Source organism: Talpa europaea (genome assembly GCF_964194135.1).
Source record: "Talpa europaea genome assembly, chromosome: 2".
Lineage (NCBI taxonomy): Eukaryota > Metazoa > Chordata > Mammalia > Eulipotyphla > Talpidae > Talpa > Talpa europaea.
In genome coordinates this window covers 110,380,106-110,397,140 of record NC_140068.1, presented here as the reverse complement: position 1 = coordinate 110,397,140, position 17,035 = coordinate 110,380,106, and the positions used below count along the sequence as shown (strand labels likewise).

At 41.7% G+C, this 17,035-nt stretch overlaps 1 protein-coding gene across 1 annotated transcript; it reads left to right on the top strand.

Moving 5' to 3' along the window:
- Nucleotides 1-548: 548 nt before the first annotated feature.
- LOC311188241 (protein MEMO1-like) lies at nucleotides 549-16,912 on the top strand (the record flags this gene model as incomplete). The annotated part of the gene is given in 3 exon segments (XM_084259387.1): nucleotides 549-905; nucleotides 908-1,428; nucleotides 16,897-16,912. Coding segments are annotated over 3 exon segments (894 nt in total), but the record flags the coding sequence as incomplete, so codon positions are not given.
- Between the last annotated feature and the right edge of the window lie 123 nt (nucleotides 16,913-17,035).

The following is a 17,035-nucleotide window of genomic DNA, read 5'->3' as shown; positions in this document are numbered from 1 at the left end:
GAGATAACTTGGTCTATTCTGGTATCTGAATAATATTGGCTTCACATAATGAATTGGGTAGTGTTACCTCCTCTACTTTTTGGAGGTGTTTGTAAAGAATTACTATTTCTTCTTCTTTTTTTTTGAGTTGTGTAGCCCTTTATTAGCAACTAAAATAGAAGGTATCTGTTGTATAACACGGGTAGTATTGACTATAACTGGAGATTTATTATATTCTAATACAGATCATTTATAAATGCAATTTCTTTATTAAAAAGCTTTCACCCTTTTTTTGTTTGTGTACAATTTGCAAAACTATTCTGAAAGCAGAATATATATGCACAAGTCTGCAAACCGTGCAGATTTAGGATATGGTAAATGCTTTACAAGTTACTTTCAAATATCTGTCTGCCACAACTGGCCCTTTACATTGTCATCTTTTTTGATCAAAATATTTTTATGCAACCTTTTTCTACTGCCCTAAACTATAAAGCATTTTTAATGAGTTGAAATTAAGGAAGGACTACACCTACTAGAAAAAAAGAGATAAAAGTCTTTCTTGATGTGCACTTTCCAGTGTGGATATATATAGAACACCTCTCTATGACCTTCGTATTCACCAAAAGATTGATGGAAAACTATGGAAAACAGGAATGTTTGAACACATGTCTCTGCAGACAGATGAAGATGAACACAATATTGAAATGCATTTGCCTTATACAGCTAAAGCCATGGAAAGCCATAAGGATGAGTTTACCATTCTTCCTGTACTGGTTGGAGCTCTGAGTGAGTCGAAAGAACAGGAATTCGGAGAACTCTTCAATAAATATCTAGCGGACCCTAGCAATCTCTTTGTGGTTTCTTCTGATTTCTGCCATTGGGATCAAAGGTTCTGTTACAGTTACTATGATGAATCCCAGGGGGAGATATATATAGATCAATTGAACATCTAGATAAAATGGGTGTGAGTATTCTAGAACAATTAGATCCTGTATCTTTTAGCAATTACTTGAAGAAATACCATAATACTATATGTGGAAGACATCCCATTGGGGTGTTATTAAATGCTATCACAGAGCTCCAGAAGAATGGGATGAATATGAGCTTTTCCTTTTTGAATTATTTATTCTGTAAACATTTGGTCCAGTTGGACATTTGGGCCAGCGCTTTATATATGGGTAGTTTTTATTTTATTTATTTTTTTAAAGATTCATTTATTCATGCATACAAGAGCCAGGGCACAGGCCAGAGACAAGGCGGGGGGTGTGGGGGTGGTGTGGGTGTGAGAGGACTCACCAGAGCCAGCGCAGGGAACAGAGCAAGCAGACCGACTGAAACACTGCCTAGGGGAGCAGCCGGCGAGACAGGAGAGGTCTGCCTTGCCATGTGGTCTCTCCCTGGCCGGCAGGGGACCAAATGCGCACTGCAGAGGCTGCAGACCACCCCACAGTGTGGTGCTCAACCCCCTGCACCACCAGGGAGGCCATGGGTACTTATTAATAACTGATTCAATATTTTAATTGATTATAGCTATGTTCAGATTGCCTGTTTCATCTTGACCTACTTTAGTAGTTGGTATATTTTCTAGGAATCTGCCTTTTATCTAAATTTTCCAATTCTTGGCATATCCTATTTCATAGAGTTCTTTTAATTCTCTTTATTGGTTCCTCTTTCACTACAGACACGAGAAATTTGATTCTTTTTTTAGTATGTCTGCTTGAAAATTCGTCAGTTTCATTGAACTTTCAAAGGAATGCATTTGACTTAGTTATTTTAACGTATTGTTTCTTGCTGGAGACCAGCCCCAGCTAGAAGTTGTGTCAGGGGTCTCGGAGAGGAGAGGACGGCGTCGGCCAAGTTTTCTCTCGGAGGACTGAGGGGAAGTGGAGCGAGGTAGTGGTGAGGTAGACACAGACACCTTATTTCGTGCAAGTATCTCCCTACTGAGGGTCTCAGCGGGTCTTTATTTATACCTTAAGGCGAGCGGTGAGATGACATCAGCGTAAGCATTGAAGCAGAGCAAAGACAATCAATACATATTTTCTCATGATCATGTGAACACCCCCTTTGCTTTACACCTGTAGGCCATTTCTTTGGTAACCTAAGTACAATTAGTTTCCTAGGTATAGCTCATTTACTGGCATGATCAATCATACAAGACAGCTGTAGAGGCAGGACAGGCCACAGTGCAGGTTTTCTGATCCCATGCAGACTAGGTAAAGGAGCAGTCAGAGTCCTCAGTGGTTTTGCAGGTTTTTATTGGGGTTCAGCAGGTACATGGCAGGCAGGGGTGCTGGGGGGCTGGGAGGCTGACAGTCCTCCCAGCCCCCAGCAAATCTTTACTCTAGCTGGGCTCTCTGGCGTTCTCTGCTTCTGCTTCGGGCTTCTTCTCTTTCGGCTTCTACTGCCGTCCCCGTGACACCACCCTTAAAAGCACAGTCTTAGCACAGGTGTACCCACTTCAGGTGCCCGCCATCAGGCATGCATTCAGGATCACAGGGTTCCCTCATCTATCCTGATGGTGGGAGGGCAGAAAAGCCTGATACCTTTTACCTTACCCTACAACAGCACAACATTTGGCAACATTTAAACTTTCCCGATTACCAACGTGGGTGTAAAATTCCTATTCTATATTTGTAGTGTTGGGTAAAAGGTATCAGGCTTTTCTGCCCTCCCGCCATCAGGATAGATGAGGGAACCCTGTGATCCTGGGTGCATGCCTGGTGGCAGGCGCCTGAAGTGGGTACACCTGTGCTAAGACTGTGCTTTTTAAGGGCGGCGTTACGGGGATGCCAGAAGCCGAGAAAGCAGCAGCAGAAGCCAAAGAGAAGCTGAGATCACCGGAGAGCCCAGATAGAGTGGGGATTTGCAGGGGTGCCGGCCCCCCAATACCCCTGCCTGCCATATGCCTGGTGAACCCCAATAAAAGACCTGCAAAAAAATCACTGAGGACTCTGACTCCTCCTTTACCTGGTCTGCTGGATCAGAAAACCTGCACTGTGGCCTGTTCCTGCCCTTACAATTGGCGTAAGTCGGCAAGATGATCCATGCAGACGGGTATTGGAGCCCTCCGAAGACTTGGAGGGACTAAGGAGTAACATTGTTTGCCTGTGATGACACTGGAGGCGCCATGGCAGCACAGGAGAGGGACAAGGTCCAGGAGCTACAGGACAAGACCTGGCATGAAGGAGACGCCCAAGAGAACCAGCCAATGACACCCGGAAGGACCAGCCAACGACACCTGAGGCAGCAGAATAGCTGGGGAGGAGAGGACCTCGATTCGGAGCTCGCCAGTGCCGATTCAGGGAGAGGCCAAAAGACTTAGACTGATGGACTGACAATTGAACTTGGACTGACAATCCCGCCAGAAGGCGGAGGCCCTTGCAGGTTGATATGTTTTGGGACCCTGGGGGTGGAACAGTTTTGTTTGTAAACCCCAGGAGATGGGAATCTAGGGGTGGCCAGTGGGCCTAGATGGCCAAAAGCAGCCTGTGTATGCCCAGCAGCCAGGTGGAGGAGAAAAGTCAACTGAGAAGGCAAAAGCTGGTGCTGATGCTAAATTGAGAAGCCCTGAGTGGCTGTTAAGCAGCCTGAGTATGCTGAAGACCTGTGAGTCTCGTAAAATCACCTGTGGGTGATGCCCTGTTCATTCTTGAGTGAGGGTGAGTGAAACTGAGGAACCCGTCCTTAGGGGGCAGGTGGGGAATGTGGCTTGGGGTGGAGCCCAAGCCAAATGCAGAGTTTTGATCCCCGACCCAGGTGCTTGTGCAGTGGGTTGGCTTGAGTGCAGGGGTCTGCGAGTCGCATGGGTGGCTATGAAATCCGAGTGTTGGAGCGACTGCAGACAGAAACCCTGAGGGTTGGCGATTACCCCCAACAGAATAGAATTGCCAATCCCAGAGCTAGTGCATCCTGGGGGTGGATGCTGTGTGTGCCTTGTAGCCGGGACTACAGCCAGAGAAGGCCAGGAAGCCTGACGGCCCCCGGTGTGTTACAGTAGATGCCGTGAGTGATTCCCCTCCCTCGTATGAGCAGTGCCTTCGGCAGCAGATTTGGTGGCTCATCTGCTGGTACCAATAATTGTCTTTTGCACTAGGTTGGTGCCCTGCCTGGACTTATTTGTGTTCCATTATATTTTGTTATATGTGATGTATTTGCTTTTGTGGGCCATGGCTGCATTGTTTGTTTGCTTAGAAAATTGTATATATATGTAGACTATATGGCAGAAAACCCTGAGGGGGTGGACTGTAGGGTGGGGTAAAAGGTATCAGGCTTTTCTGCCCTCCCGCCATCAGGATAGATGAGGGAACCCTGTGATCCTGGGTGCATGCCTGGTGGCGGGTGCCTGAAGTGGGTACACCTGGGCTAAGACTGTGCTTTTAAGGGCGGCGTCATGGGGATGCCAGAAGCCGAAGAGAAGCTGAGATCACCGGAGAGCCCAGATAGAGTGGGGATTTGCTGGGGATTTGCAGGGGTGCCGGCCCCCCAGCACCCCTGCCTGCCATATGCCTGGTGAACCCCAATAAAAGACCTGCAAAAAACCACTGAGGACTCTGACTCCTCCTTTACCTGGTCTGCTGGATCAGAAAACCTGCACTGTGGCCTGTTCGACCCTTACAATATTCAATTACTAAAATCAATATATATCCTAGAACTCAATTAACTTGGTTAATATATTAATTACTTCAAGGTGGTCTAAAACAGTTCATCAAATCTACATAAGTTCTACTGAAGTCTAACTCTTAACTAGAAATTCCTAACCTCCACACGGCTTGCGAACTATTGACCTCATACACCAGGAAATGTATTGTTGCAGCAAACAGGTACGCCCCAGGTTAGGCTATGTTTTCCAAGGACAGCTGGTTCAGGGCAGCTTGTTCTCCATAGTTCTCAGGGCGGAAACATTTCTTTCCTAACTATACCTTTAACAATTTTTACTTCTTTAGTGATAGTTCATGCGTAAGAACAATAAGCCAATTGTCACCTGGGTTGGAATTACGTTTTCACATGCCAATTAATAACTAACTTCAGCATTAACCAAGAACAAAGAGGAGAGCTTTAGCAGGCGTTGCCATGGAGACTCCCTAGTTCAGATCTTCTTTGGGAAGTGCAAGAACTCCCCTCCTCTGGGAAGTATAATTTTCCCTCTTCAGGGGAGCACAGGAACTCCCCTCTTCTCGGGAGTCTCTGCCAATGCCTGGACCTTGTCAAGAGACAGCATGGGAGGCGTGGCCCGCTGCAGTTTCTCTTTTCTTTATTTCATTAAATTGCAACCTATTCAATTTTTCCTTCCTTTACTTCCTTTACTTTTAGCTTGCTCCTCTTTTTCCTTTGATTTAAAGAGGATCTTCTGGTAATTGATTAGAGAATTTCCTTTATTAATGTACTCATTTATAGCTATAAACTTCCTTCTAAGCCCTATTTTAGTGACATCCAGTTTGACATGCTATTTCTTCATTTTCATTATTCTCAAAGTATTTTCTAATTTCCCTTTTGATATCTTTCTGATCTTTTGGTTATGAAGAAGTGCATTTTCTAAATATTTGTGAGTTTCCCACATTTCTTTTAGTTACTGAATTTCCTGTCCTGTGAATGAACATATTTTTGTCCTTTTAAATTTATTAGTTTTGGGAGAATGATGTCACCAACATGGTAATATAGAGAGGCTGGGATCAACCTCTCTCCTAAAAATAACTAAAAAAGGACTGATAATGGATCTTTAGCAAACCCAGATGCGTTGAACCAGCCATATGACACCAGCAATTCTCCAGGACACCCAAGAACAAAATGGGGGAAAATAATAGGCATCCATTCTCCACAGGCATAGGTCGAACAGGGAAGCCCAGCCCACCATGCCAGACATCATCTTAAAGCCCAAACTGGGTTCCAGCCTGGAATCCACAGTAACCTACCCTACTACAGCTGGAACCCTCAGATAGCCACAGGTGAGCAAGCCAGGTCTCAGGAACGGTTGCCAGATCCATAGGAGTGGTCAGAACTTAATTTTAACCATCTTTATTTTTCTTTTCCTTGAGACTCAACTAAGGAGTAGTGGCCTTCTGGGAGGTGCATCCCACTCAACCCTCTGGTACCATGTAGTATATGAGGCCAAAACACCAGCCACCAGCACCTGTTGAGCACTGAGCCGCAATCTTGAAAGACCAAGCATCAGCCACACCACTCAACCAGCCCACGCTTCCAAGTGGAACAGGCTAAACCCAGAACCTTGCAATTGCTTGGCCCTGCAGTTGTCCCTAGCTACACCAGGAAATGCATACACCAGCAGACAGGGCCCCAGCTGAGACTTGCAGTGCTGGGCCCTACATCAGGTGCCTTTGGATACCCCAAGGGTCTAGTCTCAGGAAGCCACAGGATCCTCCTGCCCAGGCTGCCACAGAGGCCCAGACAGATGCAGATCCACCCACACCAAGGTGAGAGCCCTGGGACATCCCACCCTCCAGCAGCAACAGTGTGGTCAACAGATACCATGGGAAACCCACACCGAACCCACCCAGCTGCAACAGCAGGCCAGGGAGCATGTAGACCCTCCCACTGTCCATCAGAAGAGGCCCAGTAGGTGGGAGCTGAAAGCAGAGCAGCAGGAGCATCAGCACCCACCTGCCACCCAGGGTGGCCCAAGTTCCAGGCAGGTCCATACTCGCCCTTGTAAAAGCAAAGGGAAGTCATGTCAGTGGGCACCAGAGGTCACATGGCCCTACCCCAAGAACAAGCATGAAAGAAAACAATGAGGAAAAAGAAATATACAAGTGATGAAGCAAGTCCTCTTGGGAACAATACACCACAGAAAGAAAATCAGCTTCCAGAACCCAACACACTGATATGGAAGAATTCCTCAAGTTCAATGAAACCAAGAGTTGGTTTTTTGGAAAAATTGACAAGCCTGTAGCTATTCTGATGAACGAGAGAAAACCCAAATCAATACATTCAGAAATGAAAAGGCACAACTACAGCATTTAGAGCAGAAATAAGAACCTATTACAAAAGTCTCTATGCAAATAAACTGGACAACCTAGGAGAAATAGACAAATTTTTAGACTCATACAACCTCTCAAGTAAAACTAGGATGAAATAGACAATTTAAACAGTTCATTCACAAGGGTTCTCCCTGGTGGTGTAGGGATTAAGTATCAGCACTATCAAGCTATCACCACTGCTGCCTGAGTTGGCTCCCTGGCCAGGAAACTAACCCACATGGCACAGCAGACCTCTCCTGTCTCACCTGCTGCTCCCCTCAGCAGTGTATTTCAGTGGATCTGCCTGTTCTGCAACCCACTCTGTCTCTGGTGAATCCTCTCATCCTTCCGCACCTCTAATCTACACTCCATTTCTTCTATGCATAAATAAATCTTTTTTAAAAAAATAAGCTCAATCACAAGAGTTAAAATTTAAAGAGCAATAAAAAGCTTCCCCAGTAACAAAAGCCTAAGACCAGATAGCTTCTCCAGTGAATTCTATCAAGCCTTCAAATATCTAATACCTATCTTACTCAAACTCTTTAAAAAAAAAAACTTGAAGAAGGAGGAAAACTCTGTGAAAGGATTGGCGTGGTAAAGAAAACGAAAGCCAGGCTAAGTTTCTCACAGGCAGAAAATTTATTGCACTCCCGGGCGAGGTTTGCTGACCCCCACGGGGGTCGAAGAAGTAGCACCTGTTGGGGATAAGGGTGAGCTTTTATGGGGCAGGGACTGGCCTTGGTGGGAGTTGGAGAATGGGAGTTGGAATTGCTTTTTTTCTCTCGGAACTGGTAGTTCTTTCATCGCAGCTTATCAGGCCTGTGCAAATGGGGCAGAGCCAGCTCCCAGGATGCAAGTAGCAACAGTTTCGAGTTTACCTTTTCTTTTCTTTTCTTTTCTTTTCTTTTCTTTTCTTTTCTTTTCTTTTCTTTTCTTTTCTTTTCTTTTCTTTTCTTTTCTTTTCTTTTCTTTTCTTTTCTTTTCTTTTTTCTTTTCTTTTCTTTTCTTTATTTTTACATCATTTTTCATTTTTGTACAATGCATGCATTTTCATCTTTGTTATAGTCCCCATACAATTCCCACCCCCCTTATTTTTACCCTAATCCCTCCTCCCCCCATATCCCCTATAGTGTGTCTCTGGTTTATAGTTGCTTCTTGATTTTGATTTTTACTTTATTATAATTAGCCTTTTCCCTGGTCCCTTATTTAGGTTTTCTAAATTCCTGCTATGAGTGAAACCATCCAGTATTTTTCTTTTTCTTTCTGGCTTATTTCGCTGAGCATGATCCCGTCCAGCTCCATCCATGTTACTGCAAATTGCATGAGTTTATCTTTTTGAATTGCTGAATAATATTCCATTGTGTATATATACCACATCTTCTTGATCCAGTCATCTATTTTTGGGCATTTGGGTTGTTTCCAAACTTTGCTATTGTAAATAGTGCTGCTATAAACATAGGGGTACAGGTGCCTTTTTGAATTAATGTTTCTGTGTCCTTTGGGTCCCTTTTCTACTCCTTCTCTGCCCCCGCCTTGACCTTACACTCTGCAATGCATTCTATGAGGCATTCTACATTACTCTACTACATTCTACATTACCCTGATCCCAAAACTGAACAAAAATAGTAAAAAAAATTACGGACCAATATCTCTGATAAATATAGATGCAAAAATCCTCAACAAAATCCTAGCATACTGAATACAGAACATATCATGGGAATCATCCATCACAATCAAGCAGACTTCATTCCAATGATGCAAGGCTTGTTCAACAAATGCAAATCAATCAATGTTATTCACCAGAGCAGCAAAAAGGAAAATAAACACAATATGAACATCTCAATAGATAACAAGCAGTTGAGAAGATCCGACATTCACTATTGATAAAAACATTTTAAAATGGGAATAAATGGAACGTATCTAAACATTATAAAAGCCATATATAACAAACCCACAGCCCATATCATACTCATTCTGAAAGCATTCCCTCTAGGTTTAAGAACAAGACAGGGATGTTCACTATCACCACTATGAGTCAACATAGTATTGGTAGTCTTAGTTGAAGCAATTAGGCAAGAAAAGGCCATAAAAGGGATGCAAAGTGGAAAAGAAGTGAAACTGTCACTATTTGCAGATGACACGCTAATATAATTAAAAAAAAACAAAAACCATCTAGAAATAAATGAATACAGTAAAGTGGCAGGATACAAAAGCAATACATAAAGATCAGTGGCATTTCTATATGCAAACAATATGTAATAAAAAAGGGAAATAGGACCTCCCCAGTGGTGCAGCGATTGAGCGCTGTGATGCAAAGCTGCCTGCAGCCTCTGCAGCTCCGATTCGATCCCCGGCTGCCGGCAAGGGTCCCACATGGCACAGCAGACCTCTCCTGCCACGCCCGCTGCTCCCCTCAGCAGTGTATTTCATCAGTCTATCTGTTCTGTTCCTCGCTCTGGCTCTGGTAAATTCTCTCACCCTCCCGTGCTTCTGACTATACCCAGGGCTTGTATAAATAAATAAATAAATCTTTAAAAAAAAAAAAAAAGAAGAAGAAAGGGAAATAAAGAATACAGTCCCACTTACAATCTGCCCAAAAGAATGAAATACTTGGAAGTAAACTTAAAAAAGGAGATGAAAGACCTATGTATTGAAATCTATAAAACTCTATTAAAGGAAATAAAATGATGGGCCTCCCCTGTTGGCACAGCAGTTGAACGCCATGCTGTAAAGCTGTCTGCAGCCTCTGCAGTGCCGGTTTGATCCCGTCTGGCTGGCAAGGGTCCCACATAGCGCGGCAGACCTCTCCTGCCTTGCCTGCTGCTCCCCTTAGCAGTGTATTTCATCAGTCTGCCTGTTCTGTTCCCCAGTCTGTCTCTGGTGAATCCGCTCACCCTCCTGTGCATCTGGCCTGTACCCTGGTTCATGTATAAATAAATAAATAAATTTTTAAAAAAATAAAGGAAATAAAAGGAGACAAATGAAATGGAAATATATCTCATGCTCATACATTGGAAGAATTAACATAATTAAAATGGCCAGTTTACTCAAAGCAATTTAGTGCTTTAGTGCAATATCTGTCAAAACACCAATGCCCTTTTTCAAGGAAATAGAAGAAACAATTATCAAATTTGTATGAAACCCAAAAATGCCCTGAATATTTAAAACAATTCTGGGATAAAAGAAAAATAATGGAGGGAGGGGTCTCCCTGGTGGTGCAAGGGTTTATGTCTCAGCACTATCAAGCTATTGACAGCCACTGTGGCATGAGTTTGATTTCCGGACAGGGAGCTGGCCCACATGGTACAGCAGACCTCTCCTGCCTTGCCTGCTGCTCCCCTCAGCAATGTGTTTAGTGTTCTCCTCCCCACTCTGTCTCTGATGAATCCTTTTAACCCCTTCACCTCTCGCCTACACCCCAATTCTTGTATGCATAAATAAATAAAAATAAATCTTTAAAAAAAAGAAGAATGGTGTTATCATACTTCTGTATTCAAGTTGTCTTAAAACTCAAATCATTGGAACAAAATTGAAAATCTAGAGATAAACCCATACAAATATAAGAATTGAAATAATAAAGTACTTGAAAGAAAATATAGGGGACACACAGAGGACATCTACCACAAAGATATATTTGGGGACTCAAAGGGAAGCAAAAGCAAAAATAAACAAGTGGGACTATATCAAACTTAAAAGCTTTTGTGCCTCAGAAGCAAACATAACAAAAACAAAAACAAACCCACAGAATGGGGAAAAAATAGTTGGATAGCACACATCTGACAAGGAGCTAATCTCCAAAATTTACACAGTTCTTACATAATCTGACAAGATACAAACAACCCAATCAAAAAAAAAAAATGAGCAAAAGACCTAACTAGCTGCTTTTTTAAAGAAGACATTCAGGGAGAGGGAATCCACTGCCTGGGCAGACCTGGCAAGCAGGGAGTGCATCCTGCATCGCCATTTTAGAACAGGGACATTTCTTCAGTAAAGACTGCTTGAAACCCGCAGAAGGCTCCCAGAGGAGCCAGAGGTGAGCTGGGAAGTTCACCCATGCCAGGCCCCTTCTGGCATGCAGTCCTAGCCCAGAGGGGGAGCGGGACACACTGCCGAAGCAGACCAGGCGCCCAGGGAGTGCGTCCTGCGTCCCACATCGCCATTTTAGAACAGGGACATTTCTTAAGTAAAGACTGCTTGAACCCCCCAGAAGGCTCCTGGAGGAGCCAGAGGTGAGCTGGAAAGTTTGCCCACGCCAGGCACCTCTGGCCTGCAGTCTGAGCCCAGAGGTAGAGAGGGAACCCACTGCCGAGGCAGACCAGGTGCTCAGGGGAGCATGTCCCTGCATTGGCATTTTAGAACAGGGAACTTTCTTTAGTAAACACTGCTTGAAATCGGCAGATGGCTCCCTGAGGAGCCAGAGGGGAGCTGGGAAGTTCACCCAAGATGCCAGCCAGTACCAGCAACACAGTGTCCCAATGCATACGGCAAATTAGAAAATAGACAGTAGGGAGTAGAAAAACCACACGCAACCCAGCAACTCCTCAGGAAAAAAGCACACCACAAAAAGAAAACCACCCCCCAGATTGCAATGACAGTAACTTGGAAGAACTTCTGAGCCTTCCAGAAAGAGAATTTAAAATTTCCATGATTAAAAACTGACAGAAGTCATAAAGGAAAACAATGATAAGGGAAAAATAATCAACGATCAGAAGAATGAAATTGAGTCTTGAAAGAAGGAAGTAAAAGAAATGCAAGGGATCAAAATTAATGGAGGCACTAAAGAACTCTGGAAAAAGCTATGAAAGCAGAATAGATGAAATGGAAGAACGACTAAGTACTCTTGAAGACACAGAAATAAAAAGAACCAAAACAGAAAAGGAAAAAGAAGTACGAAGGAAAAAGACCGAAGAAAGACTTCGGGAATTATCTGACTCCATGAGGAAAGGAAATATAGGAGTTATAGGAATCCCAGAAGGAGAGGAGAGAGATGTGGGAACAGAGAAAATATTCAAGGAGATAAATGAAGAGAACTTCCCAAACCTGAAGAAGGAGCTGAAAATTGATATACAAGAAGCAAGAAGAACACCAAACTGCCACGATGAAAGGAAAAATACAGCAAGACACATAATAGTAAAGTTCCCAAGAATCCAGGACAAGGAAAAAATAATGAAGCTGACAAGAGGGAAGAAACAGATAACATTCAAAGGAAAACCAATCAGGCTGACATCAGACTTCTCTGAAGAAACACTACAGGCAAGGAGAGAGTGGAGGGACATAGTCAACAGACTCCAAGAAAACAGATGCCAACCAAGAATACTCTATCCCGCAAAGCTCTCCTTCCTCTATGAAGAAAGAATAAGGACCTTCCCAGACAAACAGAAACTCTGGAATTTCATTACCACTAAACCCCAACTCCAAAAAATACTACAAGGGGTCCTAAAGCCAGAACCTCAGAGGGACGAATAACAATGAAAGAAGGCCAAAAAAAAAAAGTTATTAAAAGAATAAACTAAATAAATAAAATCAAAGGAAAGACAAACACAATGCCAAATACAGATCCTAACATATCAATATTAACTCAAAATGTAAATGGACTAAACTCTTCAATGAAAAGACACGGAGTCGCAGGCTGGATTAAGAAACAAAACCCAACCTTTTTCTGTCTCCAGGAAACACATTTAGCTATAAAAGATAAAAATAGACTCTCCTACTTCATGGAGATTGAAAACCACACTACTGGAAGACCACTGGACGAATGAGGAGATCAAAGAAGAAATTGAAAAATACTTTGAGTTGAACAACATGGAGGACACCAATTTCCTAAATGTATGGGATGCAGCAAAAACAGTAATAAGAGGAAAATATATAGCAAGAAAGAACACAAACAACCTAATCTCACACCTCAAAGAACTAGAAAAAGCACAACAACAAAACCCTAAAACCAGTAAAAGAAATAATAAAAATCAAAGCAGAAATAAATGAAATAGAAACTAAAAAGTACTCCAAAAGATCAAAGAAACCAAAAGTTGGTTCTTCGAAAAATAAATAAAATAGACAAACCCCTAGCCAGGCTTACAAAGGAAGTGCGGGATAAAACACAAATAAATAGGATCACAAATGAAAGAGGAGAAATCACAACAGACACAGCAGAAATCAAAAGAATAATCAGAAACTACTATGAACAGTTATATGCAAACAAGCTCAACAATCTAGAAGAGATGGACAAATTCCTACAACTCTAGAATCACCCTAAGCTAGATAAGGAAGAAATAGAACACCTAAACAGACCAATTACAAGCAGCAAAATTGAAATGGTAATCAAAACCCTCCCCAAAAACAAAAGTCCAGGACCAGCGGATTTACAAATGAATTCTACCAAACATCCAGAAACAAATTAGTGCCTATCCTTCACAAGCTCTTTCAAAAAATTGAGAAGGAAGGGATAATACCAAACACGTTCTATGAAGCCAGCATTACACTAATACCAAAACCAAACAAGGGCAACATAAAACAAGAAAAGTACAGGCCAATCTCTCTAATGAACACTGATGCAAAAATCCTCAATGAAATTTTAGCTATCAGAATCCAACAATGTATTCTATTCATAAAATAATTCACCACGACCAAGTAGGATTTATTCCAGGGACAGGGGATGGTTCAACATCCGAAAATTAATCAATGTAATCCAACACATCAACAAAAAGAAATATAAAAACCATATGATAATATCAATAGATGCTGAGAAAGCTTTTGACAAAGTACAGCACCCATTTATGATAAAGGCCCTTGAAATTCTTGGGATACAAGGAACATACCTCAACATCATAAAGGCCATAGATGACAAGCCAACAGCCAGTATCATTCTCAATGGCGAAAAGCTGAAAAAATTTCCATTAAGATCTAGAACAAGATAAGGATGTCCACTCTCACCACTGCTTTTCAATGTAATACTGGAAGTCCTAGCCAGAGCAATAAGACAAGAGAAAGATATACAAGGTATCCAAATAGGCAAGGAAGAAGTCAAACTATCACTATTCGCAGATGATATGATAATATACATAGAGAACCAAAAAAACTCCACAGAAAAGCCAATTAAACTAATCAATCAGTTTAGTAAAGTGGCAGGATACAAAATCAACACACAAAAATCACAAGCCTTCCTATGCACAAACAATAAATCTGATGAAGAAGAGATCAGGAAAACCATCCCTTGTATTATTGAAACAAACAAAAAAATCAAATACTTGGGAAAAAACCTAACAAAAGAGGTAAAGGACCTATAAAAGAAAAGTTCAAAACACTGTTAAAAGAAATAGAAGAAGACACAAAGAAATAGAACGACATCCCCTTCTCATGAATTGGAAGAATTAACATTATCAAAATGGCCATCCTACCAAAAGCAATATACAGATTCAATGCTATTCCAATAAAAATTTCAATGACATCCTTCAAAGAAATAGAACAAATATTGATGAAATTCATATGGAGCCACCAAAACCCCTAATAGCCAAAGCCCTCCTGAAAAAAAAGAAGGGAATGGAGGCATCACAGGCCCAGATTTCAAACTACACTACAAAGCCATAATAATCAAAACTGCATGGTACTGGAACGACAACAGACACCTGGACCAATGGAACCAAATAGAAAACCCAGAAATAAACCCACAGATTTATAGTCAACTAATCTTTGACAAGGAGCCAAAATTATGCACTGGAGCAAAGAAAGTTTGTTCAATAAATGGTGCTGGGAAAACTGGGTTGCTACATGCAAAAGAATGAAACTTGACTACTACCTCACACCATGCACAAAAACCAACTCAAAATGGATTAAAGAACTAGACATAAGACCTGAAGCCATAAAATATATAGAAGGAAGTATAGATTAAACACTACATGACATGTACCTCAAAACATCTTCACAGACACATCACCCAAAGCAGTGATAGTGAAGGCAAAGATCAACAGATGGGACTACATCAAATTAAAGAGCTTCTACACAGCAAAAGAGACAATAGCCAAAACAAAGAGAAACCCCTCCGACTGGGAGAACATTTTTGCACACAATGCTAATGATATAGGACTGATCCCAAAAATCTACAAAGAGCTGATGAGACTCAACAAAAACAAAGAAAATAATCCAGTCAAAAAATGGGCAGAAGAGCTAAACAGAAACTTCTCCAAAGAGGAAATGCAAATGGCCAACAGGCATATGAGAAAATATTCCACATCACTTGTAATCAGGGAAATGCAAATCAAAACTACAATGAGATACCATCTTACACCAGTGAGAATGGCACATATTAAAAAAACTAGCAACAACAGATGGTGGTGAGGATGTGGAGAAAAAGGAACTCTTCTGCACTGCTGGTGGGAGAGCAAACTGGAAAGCTGTATGGAGATTCCTCAACCTACTAAAGATAGAGCTTCCATATGATCCAGCAATTCCACTCCTAGGTATTTACCCAAAGGACACAGAAACATTAATTCCAAAGGGCACCTGCACCCCTATGTTTATAGCAGCTCTATTTACAATAGCTAAGCTATGGAAACAACCCAAATGCCCAAAAATAGATGACTGGATCAAGAAGATATGGTATATATACACAATGAAATATTACTCAGCAATCAAAAAAGATAAACTCATGGATGGCGCTGAAAGGGATCATGCTCAGCGAAATAAGCCAGAAAGAAAAATACCAAATGGTCTCACTCATAGCAGAATTTAGAAAACCTAAATAAGGGACCAGGAAAAAGACTAACTATAATAAAGAAAAATCAAAATCAACAAGCAACCATAAACCAGAGACATACTAAGGTGGGGGGGGAGGGGAGGAGAGAGTAAGGATTAGGGTCAAAATAAGGGGGGTGTAATTGTATGGAGAATATAACCAAAATGAAAATGCATACATTGTGTAAAAATGAAAAATGATGTAAGAATTATATAAAATATTAAAAAAAACAAAGAAAAAAATTTAGACCAATGGGTTTCACAGATATTAATAAGGCACTGCATTCCACCAAAGGATTGACTGCACATTCTTCTCAAGTGCACATGGGACATTTTCCAGGACTGATCACATATCGGGTCACAAGACAAGTAACAATAAATTCATGAAGACTGAAATAATACCAAGTATCTTCTCTGATCACAGTGGTATCAAATAAGAAGTCAACCACAAAGAGAAAGAACAAAAAAAAACTAATATGTGGAGACTGACAACACATTACTGAGTAACTGCTGGATTAGAAAATCAAAAGAAATTTAAAAATACCTTAAGACAAATGAAAATGAGACACAACTGACTGGACCCTGTGGAACACAGCAGAAGAGGCACTAAGAAGGAAGCATATAGCAAGACAGGCCCACCGCAAGAAACAAATGTGAGCTAAAAAAACAAAAACAAAAACAATATTATCTCCCACCTTCAGGAAGTACAAAAAGAACAAAAACAAAAATGCCTGTACAAGGAAGGGAATTACAGCAGAAATAAATAAAATTGAAATTAAAAACTAGTCTCAAAATTAACGAAATCAAAAACTAGTTCTTTGCAATAATAAACAAAATAGACAAACCTCGAGCTAGGCTCACCAAGAAAAGAAAAGAGAAAACTCATAGATAAAATCAGAAACCAAAGAGAAGTTAGAACAGACAGACATCTCAGAAATTTAGAGAGGAGACTACTATGAACAGTTGTGTGCTTGCAAATTGAATAACCTAGAAGAGATAGACAAATTCTTAGAAATATACACCCATCTGATAATCAGGAAGAAATAGGAAACCTATTGTTTTGCAACCACCGCTGGGCAAGTAGGTTCATCGTCAAAAAAGATAATTTTGGAGCCTTCGTTCAATTTTTACAGGCCTTTAATGCTGAATCAGTGGAGAGACAAGCTTTCTCTCTCAGTGTTTCTCTGGCTGTCTCATTCCCGGACCTTCTCTGTAGTCCCTCCTCACAGTGACGCTGCCCTTATAGGCCCTCCCCACACATGTCCCCATCTATAAGCGCATGCCGCATGTCCTCTGGGCCCAGGAGTCCGTAACTACAGGTGCACTCCTAAGACCGCAGGTGCCAGTCATAGATG